The 20161-nt window shown below is 39.8% G+C and overlaps 1 protein-coding gene across 2 annotated transcripts in view; it reads left to right on the forward strand.

Annotated features, from left to right (window-relative positions):
* The window catches only part of GMDS (GDP-mannose 4,6-dehydratase), a 694374-nt gene that overhangs the window by 363963 nt on the left and 310250 nt on the right, over window positions 1-20161 (forward strand). For both annotated transcript variants that reach the window (XM_036350688.1, XM_036350689.1), the window contains exon 7: window positions 9834-9961. In XM_036350688.1, coding sequence (XP_036206581.1) covers window positions 9834-9961 — 128 coding nt within the window. The remainder of the gene's footprint in view (window positions 1-9833; window positions 9962-20161) is intronic.

Genomic DNA, 20161 nt, shown 5'->3' on the forward strand with positions numbered 1-20161 from the left:
TTCAAGTGCAACGACATCCGAATTATGGGGGTGCCATAAAAAGAGCGAGAGCAAGATACTGAAAACCTATTTGAAGAAGTAATGACAGAAAACTTCCCCTAACTGGTGAAAGAAATAGACTTACAAGTCCAGGAAGCCCAGAGAACTCCAAACAAGAGGAATGCAAAGAGGACCACACCAAGACACATCATAATTAACATGCCAAGGGCAAAAGACAAAGAGAGAATCTTAAAAGCAGCAAGAGAAAAATAGTTAGTTACCTACAAGAGTGTGCCCATACAACTGTTTGCTGATTTCTCAACAGAAACTATGCAGGCCAGAAGGGAGTGGCAAGAAATATTCAAAGTGATGAATAGCAAGAACCTACAAGCAAGATTATTCTACCCAGCAAAACTATCATTTAGAATTGAAGGTCAGATAAAGAGCTTCATAGACAAGAAAATGCTAAAGAGTTCATCACTACCAAACCAGTATTATATGAAATACTGAAGGGCATTCTTTAAGAAGAAGAAGGAAAAAAAAGTAAAGATAAAAAATTGTGATCAACAAAGTGACAACAAATACATATCTATCAACAAGTTAATCTAAAAATCAAAGGAATAAAAAATCTGATGAATGGAATAAACTGGTGAATGGAATATAATCAGGGACATGGAAAGGGTGCAGACTGAGAATTCTCAGGGGGAAGAGGGTGTGGAGGGTGTGGGAAGAGATTGGACAAAAATCTTACACCTATGGATGAGGACAGTGTGGGGGAGGTGAGGGCATGGGGTGGGGTGGGAACTGGGTGGAGGGGAGCTATGGGGTTAAAAAAGAGGAACAGCTGTAATAATCTGAACAATAAAGATTAAAAAATAAAAAACTTTGGTACATCTACACCATGGAATACTATGCCACTATAAAAATGAAGGAACTTTTACCATTTGCAACAGCATGGATGGAACTGGAGAGCATTATGGTAAGCAAAATAAGCCTGTCAGAGAAAGATAAATATCACATGATCTCACTCATATGTGGGATATAATGATCTACATAATTTGATGAACATGAATAGATCCAGAGACAAATGGTGGTGGTGGGTTGGGTGGAGAGGTAGAGAGCAACCAAAGGACTTGCATGCATGCATATTAGCATAACCAATGGACACAGACACTGGGGTGGTGGGGGCTTGCCTGGGGTAGGAATGGCTGAAGCGGGGGGTCAATTGGGGACAATGGAGACATATGTAAAACTTTAGACAATAAAAATAAAATAAAACTAAACACACACACACAAACACAAAACACAGACACACAGGAGAAGGTGATGTGAAGATGGAGGTCGAGGTTGGAGTGATGCCACCATAAGCCAAAATTGCATGAAGCTGTGCTACCCAGTGAAAGGCAAGGAGAGGGCTCTTCCCTGGAGCTCCCAGAGGAACGTGGTGGTGCTGAATCAGACCTGCAGCCTCCAGACTACAGAGTAAATTTCAGTTGTTTCACGTTGCCCAGTTGTAGTAATTTGTTATGGCAGCCACAGGAGATTAATGTTGTCCAAAAAATTAAATTTATACTTTCCTCAAAAAGAACAAGTTCTATTTAAAAATGTAATCTGGTGTCTACTATAATATAATGTTGAAGTCAATTTATTTTTTAACTGCAGTTTATATTCAATATTATTTTGTTTCAGTTTCAGGAATACAGCATAGTGGTTAGAAAATCATATACTTTACAAAGAGATCCCCTGGCACCATATGTAGTTATTAGAATATTATTGACTCTATAAGCTGTGCTGTACTTTACTTCCCCGTAACTATCCCTTAACTCAGGGGTGGGCAAACTTTTTGACTCAAGGGCCACAATGGGTTCTTAAACTGGACCCGAGGACCGGAACAAAAGCATGGATGGAGTGTTTGTGTGAACTAATATAAATTCAAAGTAAACATCATTACATAAAAGGGTGCGGTCTTTTTTTTTTTAGTTTTATTCATTTCAAATGGGCCGGATCCGGCCCGTGGGCCGTAGTTTGCCCACGGCTGCCTTAACTTCTAATCTACTTCTCAGTCCCTTCACCTTTCTCCCTCAGGTCCCAACACTGCTTCCTATGTCAACCATCAGTATGCTCTGTGTCTAAGAGTCTGTTTCTGTTTTGTTTGTTCATTTATTTTGTTCTTTAGATTCCACATATAAGTGAAATCATGGTATTTGTCTTTCTCTATCTGAAGTCAGTTTTTCTAGTTTTGTCGTCTTCCCTTATTTCTCTTCAAGATGATATTTGGGTGTTTGGGACACAGATGTTGATAAAGGGGCAGTTGGCATCCTCAGGCCCATGATATACTCGATGGGCCTGCTGCTCTCCGCTGCAGAGTTGCAGGTAAGCTACTCCCTTGCCTGGTGGCCAAGAAGGTGGCACTAGCCCCAGGTCCGGCTCTTCCTGATGTCTGCTACTGATAAAACTCAGGGGCTTCTCTTTCCATAGGACCCTGGGAAGAGTCAGCCTCACTCCATCCCTCACAGGTATATGGACTATATGCCCACCTACTGCCTCATCTCACATGTGGTCCCTGGCCTAGGTGGTCTTACCTCTAAACCTTAACTACAAGGTCCCCCTCTCCTTTCCATCTCAGGCCTCCTCAGTCCCCAGTGGGCCTACTGGCTCTCATGCCACTGCTCACACCTTTCGGAGAGCCTGGCATCACTGCTCAACATGTGCTGAGGCAACTACCCCAGATCCGCTGGCTGGCATCCTCAGAAGATCTCTCCAGATTCCCAACATGAAATAGCACAAAGCTCCTTCTCTCAATGATACCATCAGTCTACTTTACTTGTTAACTCATCCCCAAGAGGCTAGATTAAAATACTGAAGATTCACTTCTGCCTCTCCTCATGTCTTTCTCCACTGGTTCAGAAGGGGTGGAGACTTAGAACCTCTGCTTCTACTCCTTCTTGTCCTTCTGAAAGGACCCCAGTCAGCATGCCTGCCATCAGAACCTGCACGGGCATCGCTGTGGGAGAAAGTTGGGGCTAGGACTACATTTGGTGTTTGCTACACTACAATTATTTAGAAAATTACTTTTTCATGAATCCTTGCTTTTATATTTACCATATTTTTACAGAATCCTATTTTGAATGATAGGATGAATATTCTAATCTTTTTCCAGCCTTGGGCTAACTATGGAGATGATCATGTTGAGAAATGCAAAAGAAAAAAGCCTTCCTATTTTAAAAGATTTATCGCAGTGAAAATGTCCAAGCCCATTTATAACTAATAGAGGTACTTGGCATCGATACAGTACTCTGCAGCCTTTGAATTATGTCCTCAGTATGGATTATTATCCTATCTTATAGACAAGGCAACTACAAAATTAAAACACTTAAGATAATAGCACTGATAACAGTAACAGAATGATCAGTAACTTACATGGTGCATAACCATTTCCATTGTTCTATCTGGAAGACCTCATCTTCGAGGCCTCGGATTGGATATCAAAAACTGAAGCCTGTGTTCAGGTCCTGAAAGGAGCTTTCAGTTCTGCTCCCAGCACAGACCCCTCGGTGTTACCCATGACGGGTGCTCTGGAGCTCCCCTTCACCTTAGCACTTAGTAGGGACTCAGCTCTGAGTTTAAATACATTATAATTACATTTTATCCAGCACATCTTGGTGTGTTTATAATGTGGCAGTTTTTCCTATTTGTTATATTGCTAAAGTTTTGTTCTTTTCATTCTGTCAATGATACTAAAACTCACAATCACAATCTTAGAACTAATATTTGAGCCAAAACTATTTAAAAAAAATGTTTTTGATTTTTAGAGAGGAAGGGAGAGAGAGATAGAATATCAAAGATGAGAGAGAATCATTGATCGGCTGCCTCCTGCATGTCCCCCATTGGGCATCAAGCATGAAACCTGGGCATGTGCTCTGATAGAGAGTCGAATCCAGGATCACTTGTTTCATGGGACGATGCTCAATCCCCTGAGCCACATCAGCAGGGCTAAACTTCTTAATTGATCTCTTTCTTGTGTATATACATTTATGTGGGTACTTTATTTTTCCTAGGTTAATGAGTTTACATAGAAAAAGTAACCTACACTATATGCATCTGCCTTTGGCTGTTTACTAGTATTTAAATCTGTTCTCAATCTCAGAAATTTAAAATCAGAGAATTAACAGACTTAGTCATAAAAGAACTAAGAAATCTGAACTTTTTATTGAGGCTTAATTATAGACACCATTAACATTGTAACATAATAATTACTATAATAGCTAACACTTATTGAAGACTTTCTAATCACATTACCCACATATTCTCACTTAAATATCAAACGTACATGGTAAGTACTGTTATTATTTTACAAACGAGGACATGTATTAATTCTTTACATGTCAGTAGAGATTTATGTTCTACAATGTGGTTTCATCTACATTAGTATGCCTTTGAATTCGGTGTGGTGAATATGACTGTAATGGTAGTTTATAGAGGAAACTATAACTCCAGAGTTATTAAATGATTGATGCTGATAACTGACTGCTGGCCTTTGGTCAGCTCATTGGCTAGTTTTTCATTTCTTGGTCTTCTTCCTAGTGGGGTCTTCTAGTTTAAGGCTCTTAGAAACCAAACATGTATTTAAAGTAATTATGGGAGTTCTATTGCCCACGTGTTACAGTTCACAGGCACTTGAGTTATCTAATCTAGGAAGGATGCCTCCTGCATTGCACTGTGGGTTAGTGGAAACAGCTCCAGGTGCACAGGCCAAAGCCAGGCTTGGGTACTTGTCTTGACTGTTACTCAGCTTCTCTTTCCCTATCTTTCTTCCCCTGCACACTTGCGATAGTTGAACAAGGTGACTTCTAAGATGTTAGCCCTCGTGTATAATCCTATCTAATAAAAGAGAAACATGGTAATTAGCGTACAACCGCTACCCTTCCCATTGGCTAATCAGGGTGATATGCAAATTAACTGCCAGCCAAGATGGCGGCCGGCAGCCAGGCAGCTGGAAGCTAACATGAGGCTTGCTTGCTTCAGTGACGGAGGACTCCAACGTTCCCCACCTGCCGCAGCCGGCCTCTGAGCTGCAACTCTAAGCAACTATGTTACAAATATAGAAGCTAAACAAAACCCCAGAAACCTGCTTTAGTCACTGGGCTTCAGCCAGCAGGATCGCAACATTGTTTCAAATACAGAAGGTAAACAAAGGCCAGAAACCTGCTTTCAGCAGTGGAGGCCTAAGAGCTGGAGCCTCATAGCTAAAGCTGGCCCAGAATAAAAAGAAAAAAGAAAAAAAGGAGCGGTTGGGAGCTTCAGTCACCTGCCAGCCTGAAAACAGCCCTCAGCCCCTCACCCAGACTGGCCAGGAACCCCAGTGGGGATCCCCACCCTGAAGGGTGTGTGACCAGCTGCAAACAGCCATCATCCCCTCACCCAGGCTGGCCAGGCACCCCAGTGGGGACCCCCACCCTGATCCAGGATACCCTTCAGGGCAAACCAGCCGGCCCCCACCCATGCACCAGGCCTCTATTCTATATAGTAAAAGGGTAATATGCCTCCCAGCACCGGGATCAGCGGAGCCGCGAGGCCTCCCTGCACCGGGATCAGCGTGACGGGGCAGCGCCCAAACCCCCTGATCGCCCTGCAGCTCTGTGTGTGACAGGGGGCGGGGCCACAACCTTCCTATCGGCCCTGCTCTGTTCATGACAGGGTGCGGCACCCCAATCCCACCCCCCACGGGCCCTGCTCTGTGGCTGATAGGGGGGAGCTCCCCAAACTCCTGATTGCCCTGCAGCTCTGTGTGTGACAGGCTGCGGTGCCCCAACCCCCTGATCAGCCCTGCCCTGTGTGTGACAGGGTGCGGCGCCCCAACCCCCCTGCCCCCCATGGGCCCTGCTCTGTGTGTGACGGGTTAGAGCCATAACCTCCCCATTGGCCCTGCCCTGAGTGTGACAGGGTGCGGCACCCCAACCCCATGATCGGCCCTGCTCTGTGGGTGATAGAGGGCGGAGCCGCAACCTGCCCATCGACCCTGCCTTGAGTGTGATGGGGGTGGTGCCCCAACCCTCCAATCGGCCCTACCCTGAGCGTGACTGAGGGTGGCATCACAACCTCCCGATCCGCCCTGCTCTGTGCATGACAGGGGCGGCGCCCCAACTCCCCAATAAGCCCTGCTCTGAGCCCAACCAGGGGCTGCACCTAGGGATTAGGCCTGCCCTCTGCCACCTGGGAGCAGGCCTAAGCCAGCAGGTTGTTATCTCCCGAGGGGTCCCAGACTGCGAGATGGCACAGGCCAGGCTGAGGGACCCCCCTCTTCCCCCCGAGTGCCCTGTGACCCAGTGATTCCACCTGTAGATATGTACCCAAGAGAAATTAAAACATAATATCCAAACTTAAACTTGTGCATGGATGTTTATAGCAGCATTATTCACAATAGCCAAAAGATGGAAACAACCCATATGTCCATCTACTGATGAACAATAAATGAAATGTGTCATATCCACATTTTCAGCCATAAAGAAGGAATGATATATGCACCCCTATGTTCATAGAAGCACAATTCACCATAGCTAAGATTTGGAAACAGCCTAAGTGCCCATCAGCAGATGAGTGGATTAAAAAACTGTGGTACATCTACACAATCGAATACTATGCTGCAGTAAAAAAGAAGGAATTCTTGCCATTTGCAACAGCATGGATGGAACTGGGAGAGCATTATGCTAAGTGAAATAAGCCAGACAGAGATAGATAAATACCACATGATCTCACTCATTTATGGAATATAATGAACAACATAAACTGATGAACAAAAACAGATCCAGAGACAGAGAAGCAGCGATCAGACTGTCAAATCTCAGAAGGAAAGTAGGGGAGGGTGTGGGTAAGGGGAAGAGATGAACCAAAGGACTTGTATGCATGCATGTAAGCCCAACCAATTGACACAGACAACAGGGGAATGAGAGCATGAGTGGGAGTGGGGGTGAGAGTTAATGGGGGATGAGGACACACATGTAATACCTTAATCAATAAAGAAATTGAAGATTGAAAAAAAGAAGGAATGAAGTAGTGATTTATATTGTAATATAGCTGAACCATGAAAATATTAAGCTAAGAGAGAGAAGCCAGTTACAAAAGACCACATATATGATTCCATTCATATGAAGTGTTCAGATAGGCAAATTTATAGTGACAAAAAGTAGATTAGTGCTTGCCTAAGGCCAGGAGTGTCAGGGGAAATGAGGAGAGACTGCTAAATGATTTGGGGTTTCTTTTTGGAGTGACAAAAATGGTCTAAAATTGATTGTAATGATGGCTACCCAATTTCTAAGTACACTAAAACCATTGACTTGGATACTTTAAGTGGATGAAATGCATGGTATGTGAGTTATATCTCAATACAGCTGTTAAAAATGAAATTTAAAAAACTAGAAATTTTAAATAAGTCTGACTAGTTATGCAAGATAGAGTTTATATCCAGGTAAGAAAGGCTCCCTGACTCCTAGTATGCCATTCTGAGTCCAGGTAAGATGAGAGCCTGGGCTTGATGGTCACATAGACACTGATCTGAATTCTCTTCTAGAATGGCCAATTTGCATAGCTTCTCTGAATCTAAGCTTCTTTATCTAAAAATGGGGGTAATAATAATTCTTAGCTGTGGGTTGCTCTGAAAATTACATGAGTTTCTGCATCTACATAGGTTAGTACTGTGCTAATAGCAACAGCCATCACCAGAGGTGTCATGGTTGTGGTCATTGCCAGGCTATGGCAAGAGCTTAAAGAGCAAGGTGCCTCGCTGTGTTTGCATGTGCTATTCCTTCTGCCTGGATCACTGTCCTTGTAGCACAACTTCTTTAGTCCCTTCATGACCTCACCAGCAGCTTCATTTCAGGCTTCTTTTCTGGTAGGTATCTCCTGACCATAGCAGCAGCAGGATCATAGGCCCTGACCTTGAAAAACTGCTATTTAATTTTTGGCAGTATGGATTGATTTGTCTCTCTTACACTATCTGTGCTATTTGAGAGCAGGGGCTGCTGCTTCACTCCTGGACCCCCTAGCCTGGCACTTTAGTGTTTGGTAGGTGCCCCATTAAAACATTTTGAAAGAATGGACATGAGGTTAGGGCCTAAGTAGATTATTTGAACTTCTCATGCTTCCATTGGACTCCTAAACAGTAGTTTTTTGGCAGATAGAATAATCTGAACTACTTTGGGAACTTTCTCTAATGGTTGGGCATCACAAGTTTATCTAGTATAATCCTGCCATTAAAATAGAAATACATAAAGAAACCTGCATTTAGTTATCAATGTAATTGTTACTGTCAATAGAAAATAAATAGTGCTAATCAGTGATAGATTTTGAAGGATTGTACCTAATAAACATTTCTTCATTTTGAAACAGGTCTGGGTGTTTTATAAATTGCTGTTGAGAAGGTGAAACTTGGGATTTCTTAAGGTGCTCTGTAAACTGCTAAGAGAAACTGAAAATGTGGATTTCCGTTGTCATTTTTTTTTTCATTGTTGACCCTATTACTGATGTCTCTCTTTTTCTCCCCCTTTGCCTTTCTCCAGCCTGCCCCTGCCCCCAGGCCTTCATCACACTAGTGTCTCTGTCCATGGGCTATGCATATATGCATATAAGTTCTTTGGTTGATCTCTTCCCGTCATTTTTAAGGACATGGCATTGGTTTAAATATATACACCGAGTTTGTGTAGTAAGTGAATCCAGTATAGGTTTGAACTTGCACTGGGCCATATTCTTGCCAAAATTTAGAAAACCTATTTAGAAAAATTCCCCTTATTCCTGTGCCAATTTCTCTAGAAGCCAAAAGTTTTCATCATAACATTCACCTTCCTGCTTCATCTGCAAAGAACAAAGCTGAAGTTATTGAAATGTGATAAATTATGATACTAATCTATCTAAACTGTGGGAAGCCATTATTGACTAGCTTATATGTGTGTTAGTACCTGGAGAACTTGGCATTACTTGGTGTTTTGTGATAAGTTCACCTAGATACAGGGGCATTGATAAAATTGTCTCAGCAGTGTCTTTTAATTGTGTCCCTTTTGTGATCTTTTAAAAGTAGATAGAGACTTTCATTAAAGACTCTAGAACATTAAAACAATTTAATTGCTTTCTTAAATTTATGACCACTTTTACTCATTCATTTCAAAATATTTATAAGAATTCAGGAGCCCATTCATATATATAACACTTAAGTGAAACTGGAAGGTAGCACTGCAGTAAGTGTAGTACAGAGAAACTTTGATTTAGAATTGGAGCATAATTTATAATTGGATAGCTATGCAAGTTTCTAAATAAAAGTGATCACCATTTATTGACAACCTAAATGCATTCCTTGTTTGTTTCTTTTAACCAGATATACATACTGTGAGCTAAGTTATACTCTTCCCCCTCTCCCCATGAGCCCAAAATAGTTTTATTAATAGGAGTATATGATGTTTATGTTCTTAAAAAATCAGGGTGGTCTTAGATGTCTGTCTTCCATTCTGGCATTTCCCTTTATATAACCCTTTTGAATTTTCTGTTTAAAAACTGGCATTGGGATAGCTTTTCTTTGGCCTAATGCCTGGGTCGCATATTGCAGCAATGTATTAGGAATGTTAAGACATAAGTCCCCCAAAGAAAAACGTTTGTTATGAAAATAGAGCTGAGGTGACACTTAGAATTAGAGCTTCTTAACTTGTCTAAATGACAGTTAATGATCTTTTTCTTTCTTTTTATTATTTTAAGAGGGGGAAGAGGGGAGGAATGAAAGGAATGCCCAGAGGCTGAGGTTGCATTTGGTTCACCAAACTGTTAGATGTCAAATGCACTCTACTGATAATATATCTTTTGTCTCTTTTTAGGAGCTAATTTTGTTACTCGAAAAATTAGCCGGTCAGTAGCTAAGATTTACCTTGGACAGCTGGAACATTTCAGTTTGGGAAATCTGGATGCCAAACGAGACTGGGGCCACGCCAAGGACTACGTAGAGGTAGGAATTAACTCATGTTCTTAAAAATACCTGTATCAGTTGGTGCTTTAATGCCAGGCCTCCAGTGGTAGAGGTAGTAGCACATAAAATTTTGCTAATGAGATATGTTGAAGCTCATACTACTTTCAATTTAAGGCTCTTTCATTCAGAGTACGTATAGATTATACTGAATTTTGCTTGAATGAGGAAGTTTATTTTAAAAAAATGTGTTGGTCATTGTTTTAGATGATAGATGAAAAAATCTTTCATTGGTGTTTTTCACTTACAAAGATTTTTTTACAAGTCCCCACTTTTTGCACCTTCTCCCTTCGCTCTTCCCAATACACATATAACTGTGAAATAAATTTTTGGTATAAAGGTACTGTTATCGGAGAATTAAACTCCTCTGTCGCTCATGGGAGCAAGGTGTAGGTTCTGGGGGCACCACTGAAATAAGTATTTTCAGAAGCCCCCATGGGAGGATGGGATATGGATGAAAACTTTATTTGGGTGGAGTTAAATTTTTCTGGTTCCTAAGTCCCCCACCCCTAAGCCAGTCCTGGAAAAGGTGCAGCTGGGGTTCCAGCAGAGCCAAAAAAGGCCAGTGTCCAGAGCTTCTATTCCATGTTTCAACTGGGTGTGGCTCAGTATCCAAGCTAATTAAAGTCTATTAGTCCATGTGTGGAGTCCAACAAGGCCATGCACTATGTGGGCACAGGGGAAAGCATCCCCCTGCCACAGGAGAGCCAGGAATCAGGTGTGCCTAAGGGAGAAGAAAGAAAGGGAACTTCTTTTGGTTGGAAGCTTTAAATATTCAAGTTTCCTGTGCTTGCAGTGGCCTCACACATCTTGGCCACTGACTTGCTTTCAGGTGTGATTGGCAGACAAGCATCTTCCCACATCACTCAGACCTTACTGGGCATTCATCTAAACCAGAGGTTCTCAACCTGTGGGTTGCGACCCCTTTGGAGGTCGAGCGACCCTTTCACAGGGGACGCCTAAATACATCCTGCATATCAAATATTTACATTACGATTCATAACAGTAGCAAAATTACAGTTATGAAGTAGCAACGAAAATAATTTTATGGTTGGGGGTCACCACAACATGAGGAACTGTATTAAAGGGTCGCGACATTAGGAAGGTTGAAAACCACTGAAACTGTCTTTGTCCATCCCCTTCCCCCATCCATCATCAGGGAACTGACTTGGATAATGTTAAATGCATCTTTTTGGCAAAGCTGTATAAATGGCACACCTATATCCAGTCTTCCCTTTCATCCTTTCTTGTTAAATAATAACCAAGTTATTACAATGGCATTATTACTAGTTCTCAGATGTTCAAGAAATACTCCTAATTTCAATTTGTATAATCTAAGACATTCAGATTAACATTGTTCTACTAAATTATTCTAAGAGTAATATTCTTATAGAGCTTTTGGTTTCTGCTGCTTAGGAGTCTTGTTTATTGCTCTATATATACACTTCTTAAAGCAGGGGTCCTCAAACTACGGCCCGCGGGCCACATGCAAATACAAATATTGTATTTGTTCCCGTTTTGTTTTTTTACTTCAAAATAAGATATGTGCAGTGTGCATAGGAATTTGTTCATAGTTTTTTTTTTTTAAAAACTATAGTCCGGCCCTCCAACGGTCTGAGGGACAGTGAACTGGCCCCCTGTTTAAAAAGTTTGAGGACCCCCGTCTTAAAGTGTATAGAGCAATAAACTAACTTTGCTTGCCATTGTACTTTGTCCATTACATAAAGAGAGACACAGAGAGATGTTGAAGATGCTACTACAGAATAATGGATATAGATAAAGGGAAATTTAAATATTCGCTCCTAAGATTTATATACTGCACATTAAATTTTGGGTTGAGTTACATATGTAAGGAGTGTGATTTTTCTTTGAACAAACATTTTATCTTTCCCTAACTAGTATGCTTTTAGATATCACTGGTGGTTCTGTGGCCAGACCTGAATGAGCATGGTAGTGACATTTTTATTTCCCCTGGAGCCCAGTTGTCCTTGTTCAGGTGCATACAGATTTCCTGTGCTCAGGAGACTATTTCTGTCCTTAATGATTCGTCTTTGGGAAACCGGATCTGACTTCTTTGTTCATTGATGCAATTCAGAGAGAAACTGAACATATAAAAGAAAGCAAACAAGTAGTTCACTGGCTAACACAGAGGTTAGCTTCGCATTTGTGACTATCTTTGTTTATAACAATTAAAAATGTGTATTTGAACACCTATTACTGATTTATATTGTGGACCAAAAAAAACTAGTTCTGATATTAAATTTTGAATAGCACAACATTAAGTATGTTTAATATTTAATATTTACATTAAAATATGTTTTTCTGAACTGTAATTACAAAGAAGCATTTTATGACATTAGTCAGATATATTTTAAGAGCATTACATTAAAAAATATATAATAAGACCACACTTTCAGAAAGTATAAGAAAGTGGAGAAAGGAGATGTTAGCAGAAGTTGAAAATCTCTTTTGTTTAACCTATATGGCCTTACCTATGTATAAATATGGGTAGATTTTGTAAAAATAAATACATATTTCTTTAATAATAGCATTTGGATGTGTAGCCTTCTAACTACCTTACTATACTTAGGGTTACATAGAAGACTTTATTGGCATCCCTCTTTATTTAAACTCTGGTTCTCTAAATTCAGGAACCAAATAGGTCAAGTTTCATTCTATTTTATTTTATACTTTTGCACTGGGGTAAAGAAAAAGGTTGTATGGAACTTGGAAATATATTTTGATAGAGAAACATCAAAATGTTAAGAATGCTTATTACCAGTTATGTTTATTGTTTTCCTTATACTTGTATATTTTCCATATATGTGAAATGAATATGTATAAAATTTCTAAATCAGGAAACAAAAGAAGTGACATTTTTAAAATAGGCTAAACTATCTACAAAAAAAATGCCTGAGACTGTTAAATAAATACATAAGTAATGAGAAAATCTGTTGTGAGCTTAGTGGATCTGGAAGAAGGATTCTGCTCTTATTTGACTCCCAAAATGCAGAGGCTACCACAGCTCCTGGGTGTAGCTCAAACTTGGGTACAAAGGGCCCACATCTATATTCATTTGAAATAAAAGTATTTTATAAATATTTAGGCTCAAAGACTTCAAAAAGGTCTTCCCAAATGATGCCATTTGAAGATTCCTTGACAAGATTGTGTCAATACAGCATACCCAGAAGCCAAGTTTAAGAGCAAGATGTTCTGGTCTTTTGGTAAAGTAAAACATTGTCAAATTTTACAGAGAGACATATACAAAATTAAGTTGCTCTCATTGGCATTCAAGACCTGATTTGTCCCACAATACAAGTGAGTTTTTTGTATTAATGATCTCCTTGGGTTTCTGACAGTGACACATGTTGATGCATTTTTATGGTTCTCATTGATGGATTCTTGATTTCTAAAAGCTATCATTAAGTAAGAATTCATAGTTTGCTATCTCCATTTTAAGAAATAATACCATCCCTTGCATTTTTAAATGTAGTAAAATGTTGCTAAAATTAAAATTAAAAAGCCTAAGAATAAAAAAAGAGAAGCATTGTTTGCTTACCACATATCTGCATTCTGGCACTGTAATCAGCTTTGAGCAGGCTGCCTTGGCGAGCACAAGTCCAGCAGCTCTTATGGCGTCTCCCTCTCTTTGCACACAGGCAAATTGTACTGGTGTCTTTAGATTAAGCACCTTACACTTTGTTACTTATGAGTGAATTTCCATGATTAAGAGTAGAGCATTTGACACGGGGTGGAGGTGACCTAGCTGTCAGCAATTTGCTCCTTCACCTTAGCCAGGTTTTATATCTAAATTTGCACATCTGTGGAAAGGACATAATAACAGCCCTGTAAAAAATTAGCATTAATGTGCTGTACATTACATGATTAGAATCTACCTTCACCTTGTAAACATTTTTGCAACAATTTATGCAAAACCACTTCCTGTTGCTGAGTCAGAATCATCAACATTCATTTATACTCTTGTTCCCTAGATCAAAATGATTTTTAAAATATTTGAATAAGAGGTATTTTAATTTGAAATGAAGAATATAAAACTATATTAAATTATATTGTATTTAATAATCAAGTGATATGCAGTTACATCTTTTCCAATATTTTAATATAAATATTTTAAACAGAGTAGTTGAATGCCTTTTACCATAAACATCCAGTTTCTATAATGAACATTTTTGTTGCATTTTGAGAAACAAGTATTAGTATTTAAAAATTGCTGTGGTAGACCTATAAATACTCAATTTACACAAACATAGGTTATAAATATTTTGCATTTTTATGGGATATAGTCAGTTGGCAATTCAAACTTGCAAAATATTTTTATCTTTTTAAATCATTGTGATAGCACACAACCTATTTTCATTCCTGCCTCATTCCACATGTTCAAGAAAACACAGTGGGGGCTGTATACCAGATCCACGCCCGTTCATGTGGTCAGTATTGCATGAGCAACACCCAAAAACTGCAAACCAGAGAACCTCTAACTTCCCTGAGTGACACTGTTCCTTCAGGGAATCTTCTATTGAGTACTAGTCATGGTCATTGTTCTAGTGGCTGCAAATGGCAGTCTTCTAAACTTTGTCCAAAGCCAAGCAATCCTGCAAAATGCTATATTGCACAAAGGTAAGCATGTGTCTTTATTGCAAGACTGACTTCTCAAAACTTAAGATATGTGAATCTGCACTACCACCTGCTCTGGTTAATAGAAGTTTTCTCAAACTTATCTAACCTTTCTACCATTTTAATTAAAAATAAATATTAACATTTAGCAGGACAGAGCTGGGAAATGACACCATGTGTTTAAATAAATCAACAGTAGCAGTTTGATTAGCAAGGCCCCACCATGATCCCACCATGATAAAACTAGGTGGAACACAACTGGAGCCAGAAAATACTTATAAGAACTGGACTGGAAGTGCCTTTAAGCTTTTACCCACTAATAAGATGGTCCCTTGCACTTGGAATATGCAGGTAATCACGTGACCTAAGTCTGAGCTCTTTCCAGCACTCAGTAAAAAGCCATACTGCCAACAGCTGACCATGCAGGTGCTCCTGAAGAGATGTGATGGTCCAGGGGCTGTCAGGGGACACTCAGATCATTGGGTGAGGATGGAGAATCATCTGAATTTTAATATTGCTTTCTCCCAGACACCTTTTTCTTTCTCTCTCTCTTTTTTCTTTATTTCTTTTTATGGGGGACAGAAGGGCAGGGAACATAGATTAATTTTTAAAAAGCTACTACTAGAAATAATAATTGTCAAATGTTGAATATTGGGCATTTATTATATGCCAGAAACTTTACTAAGGACTTTATATACATTATAAGTACGTATAATAATACGTACAACAATCCTGAAAGGTAGAGAGTATGTCCTCATGTTATGGAAGAAGGAACTGAGGGTTAGAGTGTTCAGATAACATGTTCACCCAAAACCATGGCCAATAGAGGTGAATGTGGCCCTAACTCCAACCCTCGCCTGATACCTGAGCCACACTCATAACTAATTTATAGTGAAGTGAGGAGAATAAGGATATTAGCAGTGGGATCTGGGTAACTTTCCATTTTGCACAGAGACAGAAAATTAAGCTTCTCTCACTTATCGCTTTCTTCCATATGTGCTCCAAGGGGAAGACAAGTATCTGTAAGACAGCTATCAGATCTCTCTGATGCTGTTACATTGGCTGTATGAAGCAGCAACACAAAGGGTGTGTGAGGAAAATGGGTGGTTAGGTGTCTGTCTCTCTGTCTGTTGGCTTGTAAATGAGTTAACCTTTATTACAGCTCTTAGTTCTCAGCTGATAACAGAGACAGGGAAAGGTGGGAGCCTCTGGCAGCAGGGAAGGAGACTGTTGACAGATCTGGGAAGAATTGAGCAGTGTTTCCCAATCCTTTCTTTCTCATCAAGTTTCATGTGGTCTGCTGCTAACATCTTATATCTTTTGTTAATTCACACTGATCTGGAGGTAAAGAATGCCATTTAAACAGTTTGAGATATTATTTAAGGAAAAGCTTGCTTAATGCAACATCATCAACAAACCTCTTTTTCATATTCAGGAAAACAGCTTGATTTCTTAATGTGTTTGAGTTCTCTCAAGTATTAATGGTACCAGAATCCAATCTTCAGTAAGGCCTCACTTAACAGAAATGCAGAATGTCATGGTACCTGACTTACTCTAGCCAGGGCGGGTTCACAGGAGTACTCAGGACCCCAGGAGTGCTCACCCCCTGAAGAGTGCTCGCCCCTCCAGAAGTGCTCACTCCCTAGGAGTGCTCACACCCAGGACACTCATATTCAGGAGTGCTCACCTCCCCCAGGAGTGCTCACCTCCCCCAGGAGTGCTCACACACCCAGAAATGCTCATATCCAGGAGTAATCACACCCAGGAGTGCTCACATATCCAGGAGTGCTCACACCCTCAGTTCCCAGAAACTGTAGGGACCTGTTTAAAATGTTGTTTTAATAAATGAAGCCAGCATCATCCATATTTCTGGTATGGACTATTCATCAAATTTCCATCCACTGATAATTTAGAAACATGGAGGTGGGTGCATTTTTAGATCATATTTTCAGTTGAATTTTAAAAATACAAAACTGAGCATCTGAGATTAAGTTGGAAAAGTGGTCTAGACAAAGGTATGAAGTGCATGTATGTGGAAAGACAATGAAAATGAACAGAGTGGAGTTGCATGTTCAGTAGATATAATGCCTATGGAAGCGGACTAAGAAATTTGGGGAAAATGGCATTTATTTTCTAATGGGTGGCAATTAACCACATTAAGGTAGAAGTGTGTACTCCACCCTATACTCACTCCCTTTGATGCCAAATGTCATCACACTGTTGTGGATCAGTAAATGACTGCTTGTACTTAAGAAAACATGGTTCCATTCCTGAAAATAAAAGTCCTTGGAAACAGTGTAAGAAACTTCTTTTTCCTCTTAGTTGCTGATGCTTGTTCATATACATTTGGAGGGTACCATGCGATTCCACCTCCAACTAAACTGGCTATTTAACTTTAATACCAACACTCTATGTCTGATATAGATGTAATTGCCTCTTGTAAAATATGACATCACCTAAATTTATGATGATTTTGCCTGTAGAAGTTATATATCCTTAATATTAAATTCTTCATCTTTACACTAATGCACTCTGAAAAGGACACACAAAAAAGTATTTGCATTCAAGGTGGTCTTTCTCTTACTTTCATTTAACCCATGCCTATGAACACCCAGAAAATAGTATCTATCTCTTGTCAAAATCCTTGTTTTTAAGTTCATTCTAAAGTACCTTTCGGTTTTATCCTACTTCTAGGTGCTTTGTTGCAATAAACCATTTACTAAAATTCTGTGTTTTTGTCCTCACAGGGCCCTGGCCCTGGGGCCCGGCTCTGTAACTTTCTCAGACCTCTCCAGTGCTCCTTGCTGCTGTCTCAGGAGCCCAGGCTCCAGGTTTCAGGTGTGGCTCCAGGGCCCCTTTAAATACAAACATGTGTTAATTTTGCCTTTGCATCCAAAGCAACAAAGAAAAAACCTTTTCCAAATAGAATGCTCCGTAAGCCCAATAAACACTTACATTGAATGGAGTCTCCTTATCTGAGCATTTCCTTATAACATTTTTAAAAATGAATATGTATATATGAAATGTGTTTTGTTGCTCTTGCCATCAAAAGATTGTTTTCTTACCTAAGACATTTCCCACTGAATATGATCTTACTGATTTTGGTATTAGTTGTGATGGATTGACTTGATTGCAGCAACATGTTTTCAAGCATTGTTCTCTCTTGTTGCATGCAGCCCACAAAGGAAAACTGAAAAGTGCCATTATATTTTCATGCTGTGGTAAGTTACCCATATCTCTAGATTCTACTGTGAGTAGACTTTATTCCTATTTTTTACAGGAAGCTAACCGAGCACATGGGAAAAAAATAGAAAGAATGATACACTTGCCCTGATATATAAAATAAACATTTTAAAATCACAAAACTAACATTAATTTCCAAGATCAAATGTCCCTCAGTATGACTTATACTGGTAATATTGCCATCTTCACATTCAGAAACCTCTTATTTGTGTGATCATCACTTCTTCTCAGTCTTCCAGAGTCTTCTTTGATAGAGGATTCTTCTAGATAGAGATTTCCATCACAGATTTATCATTCTGGAAAACTTTCACTCAACCATGTCTTCCCATTTCTCCATCCTCCTCCCAGTCCGTATCTCCCTGCTGCCAAACACACACACATACACACATTAGGAGCTGGTCATTTTCTAATAGTAATGGTGTGTTTTTCTTAATTACGTGTAAAAGTGAACTTAAAGATTCCTAGAGCTATTTGGTAGTAGCTGTAGAAAATCTATGCAAACTGCACAGTGAGAATGAAAAAGAAACACTGCAGGATCATTGGGTTCTGTGTGTGCCATTTCATTCCTTCCTTGCTGCACAGTACCCACAGGTCCCCAGCACAGATCCCTGTTCCTAGGCTGCCCCTGCTCTAACTCTGAAGTGGAGTGCTGTGCATCAGCCCCAGGGTGGTGTGTGGTTACCTGGGTGGAGCCTAGGGGAGGCAGATTGCATTCCTAGAAGGTGACAGTGGCCCTTGCCTCTTAGTCATTTCATAACTACATCCACACAATACAAATACTCATCTGGATGTGGCCTCTGCACCTCCCTCCTTTTCATCAGTGCAAAGGCAAAAGATCAGAATAGGGGGCTTCATAGTTTCCTGTGTTTTTTCTCATAGTGCCTCTTTTAGGTTCAGAACTACTTGCTGATTTTCATTGGATCTTAAATGTGCAGTTTGAAAACAAAATACAAAGCTTTGATCAGACCTCCTTTTAAAGCATTAAAGGTTATCCTCTTGTATTTGTGTTTGCTTTGTCATTTACATCTTTGGATTTGATTCTCCCAACCTATTTAGGACTCTGGCTAGGAGAGCAGAAATTAATTTTTGCATTTCCCATATGAAAAAGCCAGCTTTGAAAAGAGAAGCCCAAAGTCCTGGCCTCATAGTGAACAGTGGTTCCAGCCCTGCCTACTTACTCTTCCATGCAGTCCCTCCTGGGATACAGCACAAAGCGCCTGCATTGATTGTTGGTATATTTAGTCATTCCTGTAAGATTTTAAAGCCTTTTTTTTTTACCCCTCACTAGGAATTACAAATAAACTAGCATTTTTACTAATGACCCTCTAGAACAGTGATGGCAAACCTTTTGAGCTCGGTGTGTCAGCATTTTGAAAAACCCTAACTTAACTCTGGTGCCATGTCACATATAGAAATTTTTTGATATCTACAACCATAGTAAAACAAAGATTTATATTTTTGATATTTATTTTATATATTTAAATGCCATTTAACAAAGAAAAATCAACCAAAAAATGAGTGCGCGTGTCAACTCTGACACGCGTGTCATAGGTTCGCCATCACTGTTCTAGAATCTCTACTCATCTGGTGAAACAAAGAACATAAGTGTGAGAAATTGAATTAGAAAGAAGCTGTAAAACATTTGAAGAGCCAGAAGTTAAAAGGCCAGGTCTACATCCTAAGTAGAAAACTTCCTCTGAAGTTTAATAGCTGTACAATCATATAATTTGAGAAAGATACCAACTCTGTACAGGAAGTACAGCTTTAATACACACATAATCTCATTTGATCCTTATCTTCATAAAAACTGAAGAAGCTTGAAGAAGTGGTGCAGGTGATTTGAATTCCACTGCCTTTGTCAGTGGCAGCTGAGTTTCATGTAGTTAACTATCTGCCTTTGGGAACCAAAGCATCATTGTCCAGGCCAATGAGTCATCTATTAAATTAGCCCTAATGAATTACCGGTTTGCTTGTTTAATTACGCATGATATAGGGCTCTGGATGTTAGAAGTCTAGTGAAGCTCAAAGGAATTGGATTGGCTTAGTTAAGCATTTCAGTAGTATCTTTCCTAACTCACCATACACTGTCCCACCCACGTTTGCACTGTGGACAAACACATTAATTGGATATACAAGAACTCAGAGTGGCTATAGTTACTTTGGACTCTGTATTTAAAGATTCATTTTTTTAAAGTTTTTAGGATAACTCATAGGTGCTCTGTTTTACATAAATCATGTGCTATTATTGGTTTCCAAAATGTTGCCTCTGTGACTACCTAAGGATTGCTAATAGCTCTTCTCCCT

This window comes from Myotis myotis, unplaced genomic scaffold, assembly GCF_014108235.1.
Source record: "Myotis myotis isolate mMyoMyo1 unplaced genomic scaffold, mMyoMyo1.p scaffold_m19_p_2, whole genome shotgun sequence".
In the NCBI taxonomy this organism is placed as follows: domain Eukaryota; kingdom Metazoa; phylum Chordata; class Mammalia; order Chiroptera; family Vespertilionidae; genus Myotis; species Myotis myotis.